This window comes from Bubalus kerabau, chromosome 14 (assembly GCF_029407905.1).
Source record: "Bubalus kerabau isolate K-KA32 ecotype Philippines breed swamp buffalo chromosome 14, PCC_UOA_SB_1v2, whole genome shotgun sequence".
Taxonomy (NCBI): Eukaryota; Metazoa; Chordata; class Mammalia; order Artiodactyla; family Bovidae; genus Bubalus; species Bubalus kerabau.
This window is the reverse complement of record NC_073637.1, coordinates 62,439,725-62,456,639: the sequence shown is the minus strand read 5'-3', so window position 1 is coordinate 62,456,639 and position 16,915 is coordinate 62,439,725. Positions and strand designations below refer to the sequence as shown.

At 40.7% G+C, this 16,915-nt stretch overlaps 1 protein-coding gene across 1 annotated transcript in view; it reads right to left on the bottom strand.

Moving 5' to 3' along the window:
• DPYS (dihydropyrimidinase) overlaps nucleotides 1–16,915 on the bottom strand; it is a 100,627-nt gene that overhangs the window by 29,989 nt on the left and 53,723 nt on the right. Inside the window, exon 7 of the mRNA XM_055546883.1 lies at nucleotides 15,471–15,613. Within this exon, the coding sequence (XP_055402858.1) occupies nucleotides 15,471–15,613 (143 nt within the window). The remainder of the gene's footprint in view (nucleotides 1–15,470; nucleotides 15,614–16,915) is intronic.

The following is a 16,915-nucleotide window of genomic DNA, read 5'->3' as shown; positions in this document are numbered from 1 at the left end:
GACTCCATAGACTGTCGCCACCAGGCTCCTCTGTCCCTGAGGATTCTCTAGGTAAGAATACTGGAGTGGATTGCCATGCCCTCCTCCAGGGGATCTCCCCAACCCAGGGACTGAATCCAGGTCTCCCGCATTGCAGGCAGATTCTTTACCATCTGCGCTACCAAGGAAGCCCCATAAAGCTATTAACATGCTTCAAGTTTTCACACATCACGTGAAAGGTATTATCTCCTCCCCCAACAAGCCCCAGAGCTTGGTACTATGATTTGCACATCTACATTATTGTGTTTGAGAGGAAACTGAGACCTGAAGAGGTGAGTAACTCATCTAAGGTCATGTAGCTAGTATCTGAGATTTGAATCTAGTGACCCAGTTTTGCTCTGAATCTCATGACCCTTAACTACTGTGCCACACACCCTTACCTTTTACTTTATAGTAAATATGAAGAGATTTGTTTCAATCTGTCCAATTAGGTTCTAAGCTCATATGGGGAACACATTTCTCCCTCAACTTTGAGTATGATGTCTTGCACCCAGATGGCACTCAATAAATGCTTGGGTCATAAATGAAAAAAGCTGCGGTTGTTTTGAAGTCATTTCTACTTCATTCAATTTTCAGTCTTTCTCCAAGTTGTCAGGAGACTTTTATGTCCCCCAGGGAAAAATATCTTAAATCAATTCCCTTTCCTCCATTCCTTTTCTTTGCCATTACCTTGTTTGAGGCCTTATTCACTCAAGCCAGACTCCACCAATAGCCTTCTGACTGTTCTCCCAGACTCCAACCCCACCTGTACACTCATGACCCTAAAATGCTATTTAATCAAGGTTTTACAACTGATGAGCCCAGATGCAAGATTGAAACTCTGAGATCCCAGGGTGACCAAGTGTGGGCAGAGCTCCTAAGCTAGTCACCTTTGACCAAAAGCATCCTCCCAAGTGACAAGCAGTCCTGGTGTAGGCTCAGGCTTAGGATTTTGTCTGGATGTGAGACTTTCAGCGTTACTGGAAAACTGGCACGGTTCTGGGCAAACCAGGACAAGTTGACTTTGCTATATTCTCCTTCCAGTCTCCAGATCCCCTTCTCTTTACTGCCATGTACTCTACAAATAACCATTTTCTACTTATGCCATGTAAAAATAGGGAGGCACAGATTTAGATCAATTCAGATCCTCACACAAAGACATTCAATAGCTCGTGCTGCCTAAGAGAAAATCTTCTGGACTTAAACCACCACTCAAAGCCCTTGGCACTTTTCAGGACTAATCTTGTCTCCAGCTGCTTGCCCTCTTGACCCCTCTCTGCCCAGCCTCTTCTGTCTCTTGATTGCCTATTGAATTATCTTTTCCATTTTCCCTCATTTCGCCCAGACTTCTTCATCTGGAGGGCTTTACTGCCCCCTGTCTACTCGTCCAGATCCTCCCCGCAAGGATTCAGTTAGTTCTATGCCCTTTCCCAAGCCCATCTCAATCTTCTGTGCTCAACTCAGGACAATTATTTGAACCATCCATTGGTAGGAATCAAGTGCACGAGACCCTGCCCTCTTCTGGAACTGTGCTGACAGGTTATAACTTTCCCCTTCCAAGAGCTCCCTTATCCTTTCCTAGGTTTATATCTTGTCTATCCAACCAGAATGCAGCTTTAGATGGCAGGTGTTACACCTTATATTTATGTCCCCCACAGTGTTTATAAATGCCATTTCTTATACTGAGTGAGCATATAATACATGCATGTTTATAGATAACTGGTCAATACTGTCTTTCTCTCCCACCTCCACTGCATAAAGAATTCAGCAACCCTTCTACACAGATGAATGCTCCAATTTTGTGTGTGAGGCTAAACTGCCTTCTCATTTTTATGCCTCCAGACTCTTAGCTTTTCTTAAATGCCTCGTAGGAGAATAGAACCAAGAGCGTAGTATAAACATTTCCTTCCCTGGTGACCAAAAAAAAAGGACAGAATCATATTGGAGGCGGGGTTGGGAAGGAAGACAGGAAGAAAATATTATCACAGAAATGTAAAGAAACAACCTTTAAGAAATGTTGGAGAGGTGAAGAGGACTCGAAATATAGGAAAAGAGAGAAAAGGTAGAGGGGAAAAGGGCTTCACAGAAAATAAAAAATAAAATTAGCTGTTTGTGTTAGCGTATGGCCAGAGAATGTGCAGAGAGGCCTGGCACAAACAGCAAGCTCTGCCTGGAGGCCCCGCTCCTGTGACCCCCTCCAGAAGACCGCCCTCGGTGGGCACCATGCAGATGATGGGACTTGTGTCCATGCCCGGGGGTGCCCAGATGCCTGATCAGCATGCAGCCCCAATTACAGGACCCAAGGCAGGCACAGGGAACTGATGGAAAATTTCCTTCAGGCAACATAATCTCGGCATAAAAAACAATATTGATCCATTTGCCTTCCAGCCAAAGAGAAATCAAGTTAGACAAAGGAAATTAGGCAGTAGGTTTAATGTGACCCCAACTGCAGCTGCAAAATAAACCTAATGCACCCTGACTCTCCTTACCCAGCGCGCTCTGCTTAGCACTGGCCACTCTTCTGGGAGAGCGCAGAGTTTCTGCAGGCGCAGGAAACCTTTTAAATGGAAAATGTCAACTATCCTCTGGTGTTCAGAGAATCCCCCAGCCACCAGGATGTGCTCGGAAGTGCGATCCCAGAGCACTGGCAGATTTGCAGGGACCTATGTCACTCGCTGGCCAAGCGCACACTTGTCACTGAGGACATTACATGCAATCTGCTTCTCTCCAGCCCAGCGAAGAAGCTGTGATCTTGAAGTCTGGGGCGGCCTGCTCTTCATGAACCTACACATATACATGTGTGTACATATATGAATACAAATTTAATCTCAGTTTATACGTGATGAGAGTGGGGAAATCAGGACCAACATGTACGTTTGCATAAAGTATGTGAGGCTGTAACCAGAGTCCCTGATGAATAGGAAACAGTTATGTGTCTGTGTGCATGTGTCCTGGGTCAATGCTAAGAGGATGAGGGATGAAGTTAGAATAACAAAATAGGTACAGGGCCAGGTCTAAAGGTGGATATTTGTGCGTCATCTGAAGGGACAGGAAATGATCCTGAGTGCAAGTTGTCTAACTCCACTTCCTCCCACCCACACCCCAGCTCCACATTCTGTCCCACTCTGCTGGTGAGGGCTGATCCCTGGAATGTCACACTTGCAGTTCAGAAAACAATAACTGCAGCAAAAAAGCAAAAGCCACCACCTCTCCACTAGCCTTGCCCCTGCTCCCCCTACCCCCAAGTAAAGAGTGGGATTGTGTCTTACTTTTGTCTTCAGCTGCCTATTGTGGTCTTTGACACATGACTCACTGGAAAAGACCCTGATGCTGGGGAAAGATTGAGGGCAGGAGGGGAAGGAAGCGGCAGAGGATGAGATGGTTGGGTGGCATCACCAACTCAATGGACATGAGTTTGAGCAAACTCTGGGAAACAGTGAAGGACAGGGAAGCCTGGCATGCTGCAGTCTATGGGGTCGCAAGGAGTCAGACAGGACTTAGCGACTGAACAACAAAGGGGTCCAATATACCATTCTTAATGACTGAGTAAATGATTGTGGGACAAGATAAAATGCACTATAGACAAATGGAAAGTTCTGTGTTTACTTACAAAGAATCATGCAATTTTATATATTTCTACTGGCAAAAATCTGACAGCATTTGATATAAAACAAATGGATGTCCTATAAAAACTCTCCCAGTGTACCAAAGATGGATACAGTGTCTGAAATAGTGAAAGACTGGAAACAACCTAAACATCCTCCAGCATTGGCACATATATAATCAATCACGCTATACTCATAAAATAGAATATGATACAGCAGTGGAAATGCGTGAAGCACCTACACATTTCAACACAGATGAGTGCCATAGACATAATACATTGTACATATGTGGTACAATTCATATAAAGCCAAAAGTACACAGAATACATATATTGGGTATATACTGTGTTTGGGGATGCACTTATGTATTGCACAAATAGAAAGAAATGCATGGAAGCAATAAACATTAAATCCAGGATTCAAGGTGTTTACTGTGGGAGGGGAGAGATGGCTTTGGGAAGGTTAATATGCAAGTGCTCATTGCATTGTTCTTTGTACCTTTTGTTTATGTTAAATATTGTGTCTTTGAAGGATTATGGACACTGTAAATTACTATCTGCTCAAGTGGACTTAAGAATGTGATACCAAAAACAACCATTCAGTATAATCCTATCATCTTAACATAAATATTAATACCAGAGAAGGCCCTACACAAGTTTCTATATTATTGACTGAATAAATGTGACAAGATATTAAAACTCCATACAATTGCTCATATTTCATATTTTTAATCTACAAATGGCAATTTCATAAGGTATTGGGTCAGCCAAAAGATTAGTTTGGCTTTTACTGTAGAATGTTATGGAAAAAATCGAATGAACCTTTTGGCCACTGCAATATATCCTAGAAAAATGTCATGAAGGTAATGAAGAGTTCTTTGCTGCTAAGTTGCTTCAGTCGTGTCCAACTCTGTGCGACCCCATAGACGGCAGCCCACCAGGCTCCCCTGTCCCTGGGATTCTCTAGGCAAGAACACTGGAGTGGGTTGCCATTTCCTTCTGCAATGCATGAAAGTGAAAAGTGAAAGGGAAGTCGCTCAGTCGTGTCTGACTCCTAGCGACCCCATGGACTGCAGCCTACCAGGCTCCTCCATCCATGGGATTTTCCAGGCAAGAGTACTGGAGTGGGGTGTCATTTCTTTCTCCAGAAGAGTTCTTTACTTAGTTATAAAACCAGTCATCTTCACAAGTTCCTGCTCTGGTGGTATTACAAGCAGAGTCAGATCCAGTTCTGGGACTTGCATCTTTGTAGGATATGGACAGGTGTCTGTCAAGAGAAGGGTGAGCAGAGGTGTGCCCAGGACATTGGGATTCTGCTAATTATGGTCCTCAGGATCCACTGAGGGATCTGAGGATGCTTATCTGGTGATGGTATGACTTATTGGGGCCAATGTCTTTCTTCAAGTGTTTGATTAAATGAATGAATGGACTATTATCTGAGACTGTAGACACATTCCTTGTAGCTTCAGAGGCCAAACATGTTAGGAGCTGGAAGGAGGTACTTTTTAATGCAACCAAGGTAAGAACATCCTAACAATTAAAACCATCCCAGGAAAGACTAAGCTGTTTGGTTAGGTAGTAAGTTCCCTAAAATGAGTAATAATCAAATGGGGCTATAAAGAACTCTGGGGAGTTAACTGGATTTTGAGTTCCAAAGTCTTCTCATACACGATGAGAACCTGTGCTGCTCAAACCTAAGCATCAGAAATCCCTGGAGGGCTTGTGAAAACACAGGTTGCTGGGCTCCACACACAGTTTCTGAGACAGTAGGCCCAGGAGGTACCTGAGAATCTGCATTTCTAGTAAATTCCTGGATGATTCTGATGCTGCTGGTCCAGGGACCACACTTTGAGGACCCCAGATTAAAAAAAAAAAAAAAAGGTACATCAGCTTACATTAAGGTTTGTGTGTGTGGCGGGGAGGGGGGTTGAGTTTTGCTCAGGTCATTAAAAAAGACTGCCTTCCTAAATGACTCACTGCCTCCAAATAGACTTCCACTGTGATCATCTTCCACAGAGAACAATACATTGTTACTGATGTTTTCTCTAAAGGTTTTTGTAGGAAGCTATGGCTCTTTGCTGTGCTTTAAGAACACAAGGACCCCTGGGATTCTTTGCAGGTACTGATAATAAATTTCCTTCCATCCATTTTCACTCTGTCTCCTGACCCCTCCATAACCAAGGGCCCATGTTTTTAAGATAACTAACCAGAATTAGGGGTGAGTCTGTGACCAAAACACAGAATCATTTAACCCATAAAAGAATCCAATCTGGCTTAAGCCACATTCATGGCCAGGCTAGGTCTGGCAATGCTACTGGCCCCTGACTCTGGAATGTATCCTTGTCAAGCACTGCCTTGGGGAAGGAGAAGACAGAAGTGCCAAGGATCTTTCTTTTTTTCCAACTCAGATGGGAAAATGTAAAACCTGGATCTTGAACTTGTTTCAGGAACAGATAAACAAGGCCCAACCAAAAATTTAAAGTCACATTTATTCACTGGCCCAAGACAATTAATATCTGGTTTAGTCACTCAGCAAATAACTACTGAACTTCTATGTATTCCTGGCACTGTTTTGGTACCTAGGGATATAGCTGTAAATAAGACAGGCAAATGCCAAAGACAGAAAAATGTATGATACATGTGTGGTAGGAAGAAAAATATAGCAGGTGCTTAGTTAGAAAAGACTACGCCTTTCATACAACCACCTCCCCTTGGTGCTTATTTTTTGCCCAAATCCTAATGCTTAAAATAAACTGTGCTTACTCTGGCAAGGGCAAACCATCAGTGATAGAATGGGTTACTGTGATCTGTTTCTAAGCTGCTTTTATTTTATAATTTGAAAAAAAAATGCAGTTATTAGTAGTGAAGTCCTTGGAAATCATTTCTAGTTCACTTGAAAGGTTCAGTTGCATAAGAACATGTTTAAATAAACAAACTGGAATAAATAGTAGAGAAAATTTTATCCATATGTAATCAGCAAGCTAGCTTTTCTCACGCATAGTCCAAAACTTTTTTAAAAGCAAATATCTTCTGAAGGTCACAGGGTGGATCTTAGTGGTTTGTTGAAACTGTTTCACTGCAAATAATCTCTTAAAGGAGTCAGCTGTAGGGGCACATGAGTTCTGATTTAATCAGGTTATCTTAGCCAAAATAATCCATCTAAGCATCTTCATTTTAGTCCTTTTTGCTGCAAGTTGCAGGTGTGTAAGAAACACAAGAGATTGAGCTTTCACATGATTTTAGCATAATTTCATGTAATATTAGTACTGTATGGTATATGATCTCATATAATTTTAGTACTGTTTAGTCTGCTTTTGAATCACAATTATAGTTAACACTAGCTCCCACTTATTTAATCAATTGACCATCTACTGCCACTGACTACCTACAACTACTGAGCACCTCCTGCATGCCAGGCACTACATTAATTATGTACGGAGCATTTAATTATGAACATTAATTATGTACAGAGCATTTCAAATAGTTTGTTTTTTATTTGGTTTATTATACCAAGCATTTTATGTACACTATCTTAAACACAGCAATGCTATGAGATTAGACATCATCATCATCCCTATTTTACAAATAAAGAGACTGAAATTCAGAAAAACTAAATAACATTCCCAAGGTCATACCCAGTATGTGGCAGACAGAGAAGGAACGAACCGCCAAGGCTTTCTCTTTACAACCTTGTTCTGCTCCTGCCCCAGCAGGTAGGCTAGATTTTGTGTGGACTAGCAAAAGTCATTTATTCCTCAAGATACTTTGCTACCATTTGCCAGAGAACTGTCATAATTGCTCTATAAATCTATGGTAGATCTACTATGTGGTGGGTGCTTGGATAGCTGTGCAAAAGCAGAGGCTGAGCGACCTTCACCGGATGCCAGGCTGCCCCCGGGAACGTCTGCAAGGCAACCCGGTGAAAAATCATGGCGTAAATCATCCTCGTTTCCCATCGCCCATCTGGTACAAGGGTTGGCCCTCTTCCCTCCACCCACAGGATGTGTGCTGTGATAGTGTGGGTTTGGGGACTAGAGGAGGCGTGAGTTATAAACAGTCTTAGAAACAGGCATTAAAAGCAAAGCCTTCAGGCTGACCAGCATTTACAAGCAGAGACGCGGTAGCTGTGTTTGTGTGTCTGTGAATGTGTGCTAGTATGTGGGCGTGCTGACACTCCTTTTGAGAAGGAAGAACACAGTGTACAAATTAGTTAAATGGTACACAATGTCCAACTTCAAGGGGAAATGCCCAGTAGCTTCCATTAAATAGTCACTGATGACACAGCTGTAATAATCAACCAGTCACCACCCTTTACCAAAGGGCACCTTACTCCCTATTTCTTGTTTTTCCCTGAGTCCCACAATCTCCACTGCCCAAGGGTGAAACCATCATTCTTATCCTGCTTGCTTTCACACACAAGGCCCTCTCTAGATCTAGGAGGGCACTTTCATAAGCTGCAAGTCATTACTCTTCTCTGAATATAGTTAAATTCATTTATCTCTATCTTCAATGAGAAAGGGAAGGAAATTAAGCAGGAAAGACAGCACAATGCCTTCAAGAATGGCATATTCAAGGTCAAAACCTGCAATAATTAGTTTAAAAAATAATACACACAAATAACTGTGAGCAAAGTATGCCTGCTTTGCAAAACACAGTCCAGCCTAGGAGTCTTCATGAAATGTTCCAGTGTACACAATGGGTTAGCTGTGTGTTTGTGTGCTTGAGATTCTGTGAGATACCCTGCAGCTCATAAATACTGAAAAGGGACAGTTGCCATAGTAACTAAGTGCTATTTAATGAATACAGAAGAACAGAAGCTCATAGGATAGTCTTAAATTGTCAGAATGTGAGTTACTGCTGCTGCTATGGGCTTGCAAGTAACTTTCATGCCATCTTCACTAATAAGGTTTTTAACAAGTTGGCCAATTTGACTGGTTTCTGTCTTCACCACGTAATACTGAAAGATTTTGTCTTGACATCACATGAAAATCACTCTGGATCTCGTCCTCCTGATTCTAAGTTCCAAAGATATCCTGCAGAAATGGGCCAAACATTTAGATTGGCAACGTGTCCTTAAATTTGAAGCTCTGACTCAAGTTGTGACGTGTTAGGACACATACCTCTGTCACAAGCAATAGACCCTGGCTCCGTGGGCCGTCATGCTGCATACAGCAGACTCTTTTTCACTTCCAAAAAAGGTGAATGCTCTATATGCACGAAATGCAGTTTGTTTTGATTGTGCAATGACACAGAAGAGCTATTGCACTTGATTTTTGCAGAAATTTTTACAGGCTAGCAACATCTTAGGTAATCTTTCATCAGGATGTCCAAACCGTCTCTATAGACTCCCACTGCCAATCCTGTCTCAACATCCATCATCACATGTCAGATTCCTCACTCTGGAATCATCTGGCTTTTTACAAGTTTAAAAGGAAAAAAAAAGCTTAGTGTACTGCTTTTCTTTCTCATCTCCCTCAGTCACTTTAACGCAACCCATTTTTAAGGTTACAGATTGTGTTGCAAGCATACTTACCTCACATGCCATTAAAAAGTAATGAGAATTAAAAAAAAAAAAAAAAGAAAGGAAAACATCTATGTACCATGAAGCCAAAAATCATTAGCAAGTGCATCCATCCTCCAGGGGCTGGCTTGTTCTTGCATAACCAGCAGCTAGATTGTCCTCGTTGGGGCCCCTAGCTCAGGGCGGGCTGTGCGCTCCCCCTTCAGGCTCTTGGGAGAAATGCACATTGCTCTCATTTGACATAGTCGGGCAATTGCTTTTGCTAAAACCTTTTGGGAAATTTAGAAGGAAAATTCTGTCCAATCTCTAATGGTGTGGTTAGACAGAAAGCTTTCACATCACCAGCCTTCAGATAATAATAAAATCATGTAAAATAAAAAGGGATATGTTGAAAAGAACCTATAGATACATCTATTTGTTCATTTAATTAAATAATGTTTCCCCACTAGATGAGCTCTATTTAAAACTGCCTCTATCTGTAATAAACAAAATTAAAACTGGAAGAGAGGCAGCCCACGGCCTTCTCATCCTTCTGCTCCCTTCCACATCTTGAACCTGTTCTTTCTGCCTTGTAACCCCAAACCTTAACTGCCTCCACCCAGACAGACCCTCCTATCCATGCCTCAGTTTATCTGACCTCCATGTTTAGTCCGACTTTCAGGTCAGGGGCTTCCCTGGTGGCTCAGATGGTAAAGAATCTGCCTGCCACACGGGAGACTAGAGTTTGATCCCTGGGTCAGGAAGATCAGGTCGAAAAGGAAATGGCAATCCACTCCAGTATTCTTGCCTGGAGAATTCCATGGACAGAGGAGTCTGGCAGGCTACAGTCCATGGGATCACAAAGAGTTGGACACGACTGAGCGACTGACACACACTCAGGATTAGACGTCTCGTTTTCTCTCCTCTCTTGATGGTGGGCCTGTAGGTCTTTTGCCAATGACTGCACTAATACAAGAAGGATCTTTCTTTCTCTGAACTTCGGTGGTGCCTTGTTTTTGCCTAGCATGCGATATTCTTAACACATTCCTAGACTGTCAGCTTCCCGAAGGCAGGGCCTGGCTCTTGTATATAACTTTGACCCTCATGCCTGTCTCTCAGCGCCGCTCCTTGCTGAGTGAATGCGTGCATGAACCAGGAAGATAGCTCTCTGTTAACTTAATTTTCTTTTCCTATTATGAGTTGCTTAAAAAGCTAATTGCTTCCCAACCTCAAAATAAAGGGGACACAAGGAAAAGGAGACCTGTAAACCAGTTCTTCCTCCTTTGCTCAGAAAATCCTTTATCCTTTATTCATCTCCGTTCATTCATTCTTTCAACAATTATTTATTGATAACTTGCAGTAAGTTAAGTGTGAGGAAATAATGTTCTCCTCACTTTTCCTCTTATTTTAATCTTTGCTGAAGAAAATCTTTCCCATTTTCCTCACCAACCCTGGGATCAATTGGGGTCTCCTAAATTGCAGGCAGATTGTTTACCGTCTAGCCACCAGGGAAGCCCCTCAAAGACAAGAGAGAAATGAAAACACTCTGCGTGTTGACTGTCCTAATTCCTAGCCATGTGGACAGCCATACGCAGGCCAGTCCCTGTGGATTTTCTCTTTAACCCTTCTCCTGGATATCTATCTCCCGTGGTACCAGCCTTAGGAGTCTCCTTGGTTCTTATAATGTCTGAGAACGACACCAGCTCAGGTGTAAAGCACTGTCTTCCTTAGACAAGTGGACAAAGAAAAACGACCTGAACTCCAGGTTGTGAATAATTCGCTTCCTTTACTTACACATATATTGTTGCTTGGAAGATATTTATAGGCTGTGATTATGTCTCTTTGAGTCATGTTTTTGGACTATATAAATTTAGACCATTCTCTCACCAGTGTTAGCTACCGATTTCTATAACATTCTTTGTCCTTCCTTTCTATTCACTTGTTTCAGAATAATAGCCTATAATGATCCAGATGTTAAGTTCTTATTCTTTTTAAAGATCTATATATTACTTGCTTAATTTCCCTAATTTCTAGCCTAAAATAACTAACTTAAGGTCAAGCCAAAAAGCCTCTGTGCTTTTAAGTTTCTCTCTACCACTTTTTTCATCAGTTCTCTCATATTTCTTATATAATACCTGTCCTTCACTTTATAACAGTAATGATAACAGAAAATTAAATATTTACATTTTTATATATGTGTCTTTTGGGGAAAGGTTATATATTGGCCTTTGATTACTAGTTCTGAGTCTTCTCTCTTGATGTCTGCTTACTGTATATAACTAAAGGCTAAGCGTAATGAAAACCAGCACAGCCTGAGAGCCTGCTGTGTAGGTCTGGTCCTAGGTCATCAATGCTAAGCTGCAGGACCCAGGCATATCATTTAAGGTCTCTGAATGTCCACTGTCTCATCTGTAATGAGATATTGATAATAATTATTATGCCTACTTCAGATGGTTTTTTTTAGAATCACATAAGAAATGCGAAAACGTTCTATAACCTAAGAAAGTGTTACACCAAAATAAGATATGTATTACTATGGTTATTTTACATTTATCTAGTTTGGCTGGTGTCATTCTTTGCAATACTTTTTTATTTTTAGGTGTTCTCAGCTATTTTGCCTGTGGTGATCAGGGAGGCAGATGAACTATTGGGTTCTATTTCTCTGACTCTCAGAATCTTAAAAAAAAAAAAAAAAACTTTTCTTATTTTAATGTCCTTTTGAAACACAGAGAAATGTTATCTTTACTTGGCAGGATGTACTGAAATGATCTAGCTCTCTTTGGATTTCTCTGACTTATATCTTACTTCTCCAACCCTTTAAGAATTTTCTCTAATCCACAGTCAGAATTTTTTGCACTATCATTATTCATCTTTTTCAATGTGAAAACTGCAGAATGTGAGAAATGGAGTTGAATAGGTGGTTGAAGAGGAGACTCCATGAATAATGAATCTGGAAGAATACAGGCATACCTTGGAGAGAGGGCAGGTTTGGTTCCAGAGCACTGGAATAAAGCGATTATCACAATGAAGCAAGTCACATGAATTTTTTTGGTTTCCCAGGGCAAATAAAAGTCATGATCATATTGTAGTCTACTAAGTGTGCAATAGCAGTATGTCTAAAGAAACAGTATGCATACCTTAATGAAAAATTATTTTATTGTTAAAAAAGGCTAACCATCATCTGAGCCTTCAGCAAAGTCCTAATCTTTTGGCTGATGGAGGGTCTTGCTTGGATGTTGATGGCTGCAGGCTGATTAGGATGGTGGTTGCTGAAGGCTTCGGTGGCTGTGGCAACTTCTTTTTTATTATTATTTATTTCTTTTTGGTTGTGTTGGATCTTCACTGCTCTGTGAGGACTTTCTCTAGGCAAACAAGCTTCTTCTTGTGGTGGCTTCTCGTGTTGCACAACATGGGCTCTAGGGCATGCAGGCTTCAGTAGCTGTCCCACAGCTTGTGGAATCTTCCCTGACCAGGTATTGAACCCGTGTCCCCTGCGTTAGATTCTTAACCACTGGACCACAAGAGAAGTCTGGAAATTGTCTTAAAATAAGGCAACAATAAAGTTTGCTGCAATGATTGGCTCTTCCTTTCATTAGAAAAAAAATGTCTCTGCAGCATCATGCAAGACTGTTTGATTGCATTTTACTTACAGCACAACTTTTTTCAAAATTGGAGTTGATCCTCTCAAACCTGGCCTCTGCTTTATCAACTAAGCTTACAGAATATTCTAAATCCTTTGTTGTCATCTCAACACCTTCATAGTAACTTCATCTCAAGAAAGCACTCTCTTTGCTTGCTCATGAGAAACTACTTTCCATCCATGAAATTTTATCATGAGATTGCAGCAATTAATTCATAACCTCAGGCTTCTAATTCTAGTTCTCTTGCTATTTCCACCACATGTACAGTTACTTTCTCCTCTGAAGTCTTGAGTCCCTCAAAGTCATCCATGAGGGTTGGAATCAACTTCTTCCCAACTCCTGTGAATGTTGATATTTTGACCACATCCCATGAATCACAAATGTTCTTAACAGCATCTAGAATGGTGAATCCTTTCCAAAAGGTTTTCAACTGACTTCCGGGATCCATCAGAGGAATCACTATCTAGGGTAACTATAGTCTCACCAAATGTATTGCTTAAACAGTAAGACTTGAAAGTTGGAATTATTCCTGATCCATGGACTGCAGAATGGATGTTGGATTAGCAGGCATGAAAACAGCATGAGTCTCCATCAGAGCTTTTGGGTCACCAGGTGCAGTCATATTTGAAAAGGAATTTTTTTTTTTTTTCTGAGAAGCAGGTCTCATGAGTGGACTTAAAATACTCAGCAAACAGATGTACTGTCATCCAGACTTTGTTGGTCCATTTATAGAGTAGAAGCAGAGTAGGTTTAACATAATTTTTAAGGGCCCTAGGATTTTCAGAAGGTAAACGAGCACTGGCTTCTACTTAAAGTCACCAGCTGCATTAGCCCCTAATAAGAGAGTCAGCCTGTGCTTTGTAGCTTTGAAGTCAGGCACTGACTTCTCACTAGCTATGAAAGTCCTAGGCGGTATCTTCTTCTGATATTAGGAATATATAATGCGTTTTCATTTACACTGACAATCTGTTGTGGGGTGTAACCACCTTCACGAAATATTTTTGCTAGCTTCTCTGGATAACTTGCTGCAGTTTCTACGTCAGCACGTGCTGCCTCACCTTGCACTTTCATGTGATGGAGACAACTTCTTTTCTGAAACCTCATGAACAAATCGTTGCTAACTTCAAACTATGAATAGTCTTCTGCAGTTTCCTCACATCTCTCAGACTTCACAGAATTGAAGAGAGATAAAGCTCTGGATTAGGCTTTGGTTTAAGGGACTGTTATGGCTGGTCTGATCATCTATCCAGACCACTAAAACTTTCTTCATATCAGCAACAAAGCTGTTTCACTTTCTCATCATTCATGTGTTCACTGGAGGAGCACTCTTAATTTCCTTCAGGAACTTATTCTTTGCATTCACCATTTGGCTAGCTGTTTGATGCATGAGGCCTATCTTTCAGCCTATCTCAGCTTTCAGCATGCCTTCCTCACCAAGCTTAATCATTTTGAGCTTCTGATTCAAAGTGAGAGACACGAAACTGTTCCCTTTACTTGAACACTTAGAGGCTGCTATAGGGTTATTAACTGGCTTAATTTCAGTGCCGTTGTGTTACAGGGAATGGGAGGTGCAAGAAGCAGGGGAGATACTAGCGAATGGCCATCGAGTAGAGTAGTGAGAGCACACACAGTATGTGTCAAGTTCATTGTCTTACACGGGCTCAGTTCATCCCCAAACAATTACAACAGCAACATCAAAGATCACTGATCACCATAACTGATACAATAATAATGAAAGAGTTTGAAATATTGCAAGAATTACCAAAATACGAAGCAGAGACACAAACTGAGCAAATACTGTTGGGAAAATGGAGCCAACAGACTTGCTCCAAGCAGGTTTGCCACAATCCCTCAGTTAAAACACGGTGTCTGAAGTCCGATAAAACAGGGTCTGTTTGCATAGACTTTTGTTTACCACCACATAAAACCTTTAAACAAATGTCTCTTTGGTAATAGTAGACGGTCTTACCTATCCCCATTTACACATACACATGTGCATCAACACGCACTTGTGCACACACACGTGCAATGTTAAAGTATGTGGGGTTTTCTCTATTAACAGCTGCAGAGTTTATGAAAAACACGACCAGGATGCAGATGTTGTCTGCATCAACATCCTATCAGGAGAAATTAACAAAGCTTCAGTCTCCACCGAATGCTTTTCTGAGTTGGTAGAATTGGCCAAACCTGCAATACTAACATAGAATTATGGAAATTGGAAACAAAAAGCCGGAGTCTACTGGGAACGACAGGCTCAAGATGAACTGAGCTGGAAAATGTGGGTAACTAAAAGTGACATCCTTTGTGCTGGAATTTTTCTATCTGAAAGCTTGAAAAAGGCTATAATTATTTCGAGTTTTCAATGCAATCCTTTTTAAACTAAGCCTTTCCTTTTCTTCATTGCTCTGTACCTTTCCTCCCTGTGAACTCAGGCGCTTGCCAAGCACTGAATTGGGAAATTCATATTGGTTTTATACACATATGCATTTCCACAGAAGGTAAGCAACACAACTTTTGCATCTTCTATGCCAAAGAGAACAAAAGAATGTTTGTACAGTCAAATCTGTACCCTGTGCTTATAATACCTGAGCCTGCCTAAATAAATCACCTAAGAAGAAATGGCTTATTAAGGCCAATGAATAATTTCTTTGCAAGTTAGTGCTTTTTCTCCATGGAGAAGCCAAGTAATACAAAAACTTAGGCTTACCTTGTGGCTTTTGGGTCCCAAATCACAATGTCAGCATCTGAGCCCACAGCTATTCTTCCTTTTCTTGGATAGAGGTTAAAGATTTTCGCTGCATTTGTGCTGGTAACTGCCACAAACCGGTTTTCATCCATTTTGCCACTGTGCTGTAAAACAATTCAAGGAAGAAAATACATTTCTTTTTCTGATAAATCATAAAACACTAAAAATCTCTTATCAATAAAAGTAGGAGACTTGTATCTCTTAGAACCAAATAGAACCACACCTAATTTTGTATACTGTGAGGCCAAACACATCTGCGAATACTGATAAATCTTAAACAATCATTGTGATAATGATGGGGATGAATGGGGTTAAATATGGAAGCCTGAAAGTAACTTTTCAAAAACCTATCAGCTTAACAAAACATCTGCACAAATTTTTCCCATTCTTCCCAGAATCACAGAGAAAAGAGCTAAATGTTGGTAACAGTACTTCCGATTCTTTTTACTTCCACTACCTACTACATTTACGATCTGGATTATTTACTGCAGACCTAAGATTTATAGATAAGATTTATAAGATAATCATGTAGATATTATATAGAATACTATAGAATTAAAATAAGATAGGCCTATAAATCAGGTGACAACACTTTTAAAAAAAGAAAAATCAACCAAGAGGTTCAGTTTTTACTCTACTAAAATTTACATGAACCAACAGTCATGGACAGTCTGCTGCAAGAGATTTTAATATGGACAAACTTCAGTGGGATGTGATCCTTCGAAAATGATTTTTTTTTAAGTGTTGAGAGTTTATCCCTATACACACTTATATGGCAAGAGCATCCTTAAGGTCTATTTAATTATCAAAGGGTCTTTGCCTCAAAAAAAAAAAAATAAATAAAAATAAAAACTTTAGGAACCGCATCCTGAAAGTAACATTCCCATAAATAAATCATCCTAAAATTTCAGAAAATAACATAGATTCCTGTATGTTATGAAGAAATCTCCAATCACTTTAGATCCACTTATACACCTTAAGATCATGGCATCTGGTCCCATCACTTCATGGTAAATAAATGGGGAAACAGTAGAAACAGTGAGAGACTTTATTTTTGGGGGCTCTAAAATCACTGCAGATGGTGATTGTAGCCATGAAATTAAAAGACGCTTACTCCTTGGAAAGAAAGTTATGACCAACCTAGACAGCATATTAAAAAGCACAGACATTACTTTGTCAACAAAGGTCCATCTAGTCAAGGCTATGGTTTTTCCAGTAGTCATGTATGGATGTGAGAGTTGGACTATAAAGAAAGCTGAGTGCCGAAGAACTTATGCTTTTGAACTGTGGTGTTGGAGAAGACTCTGGAGAGTCCCTTAGACTGCAAGAAGATCTGACCAGTCCATCCTAAAGGAGATCAGTCCTGGGTGTTCATTGGAAGGACTGATGTTGAAGCTCAAACTCCA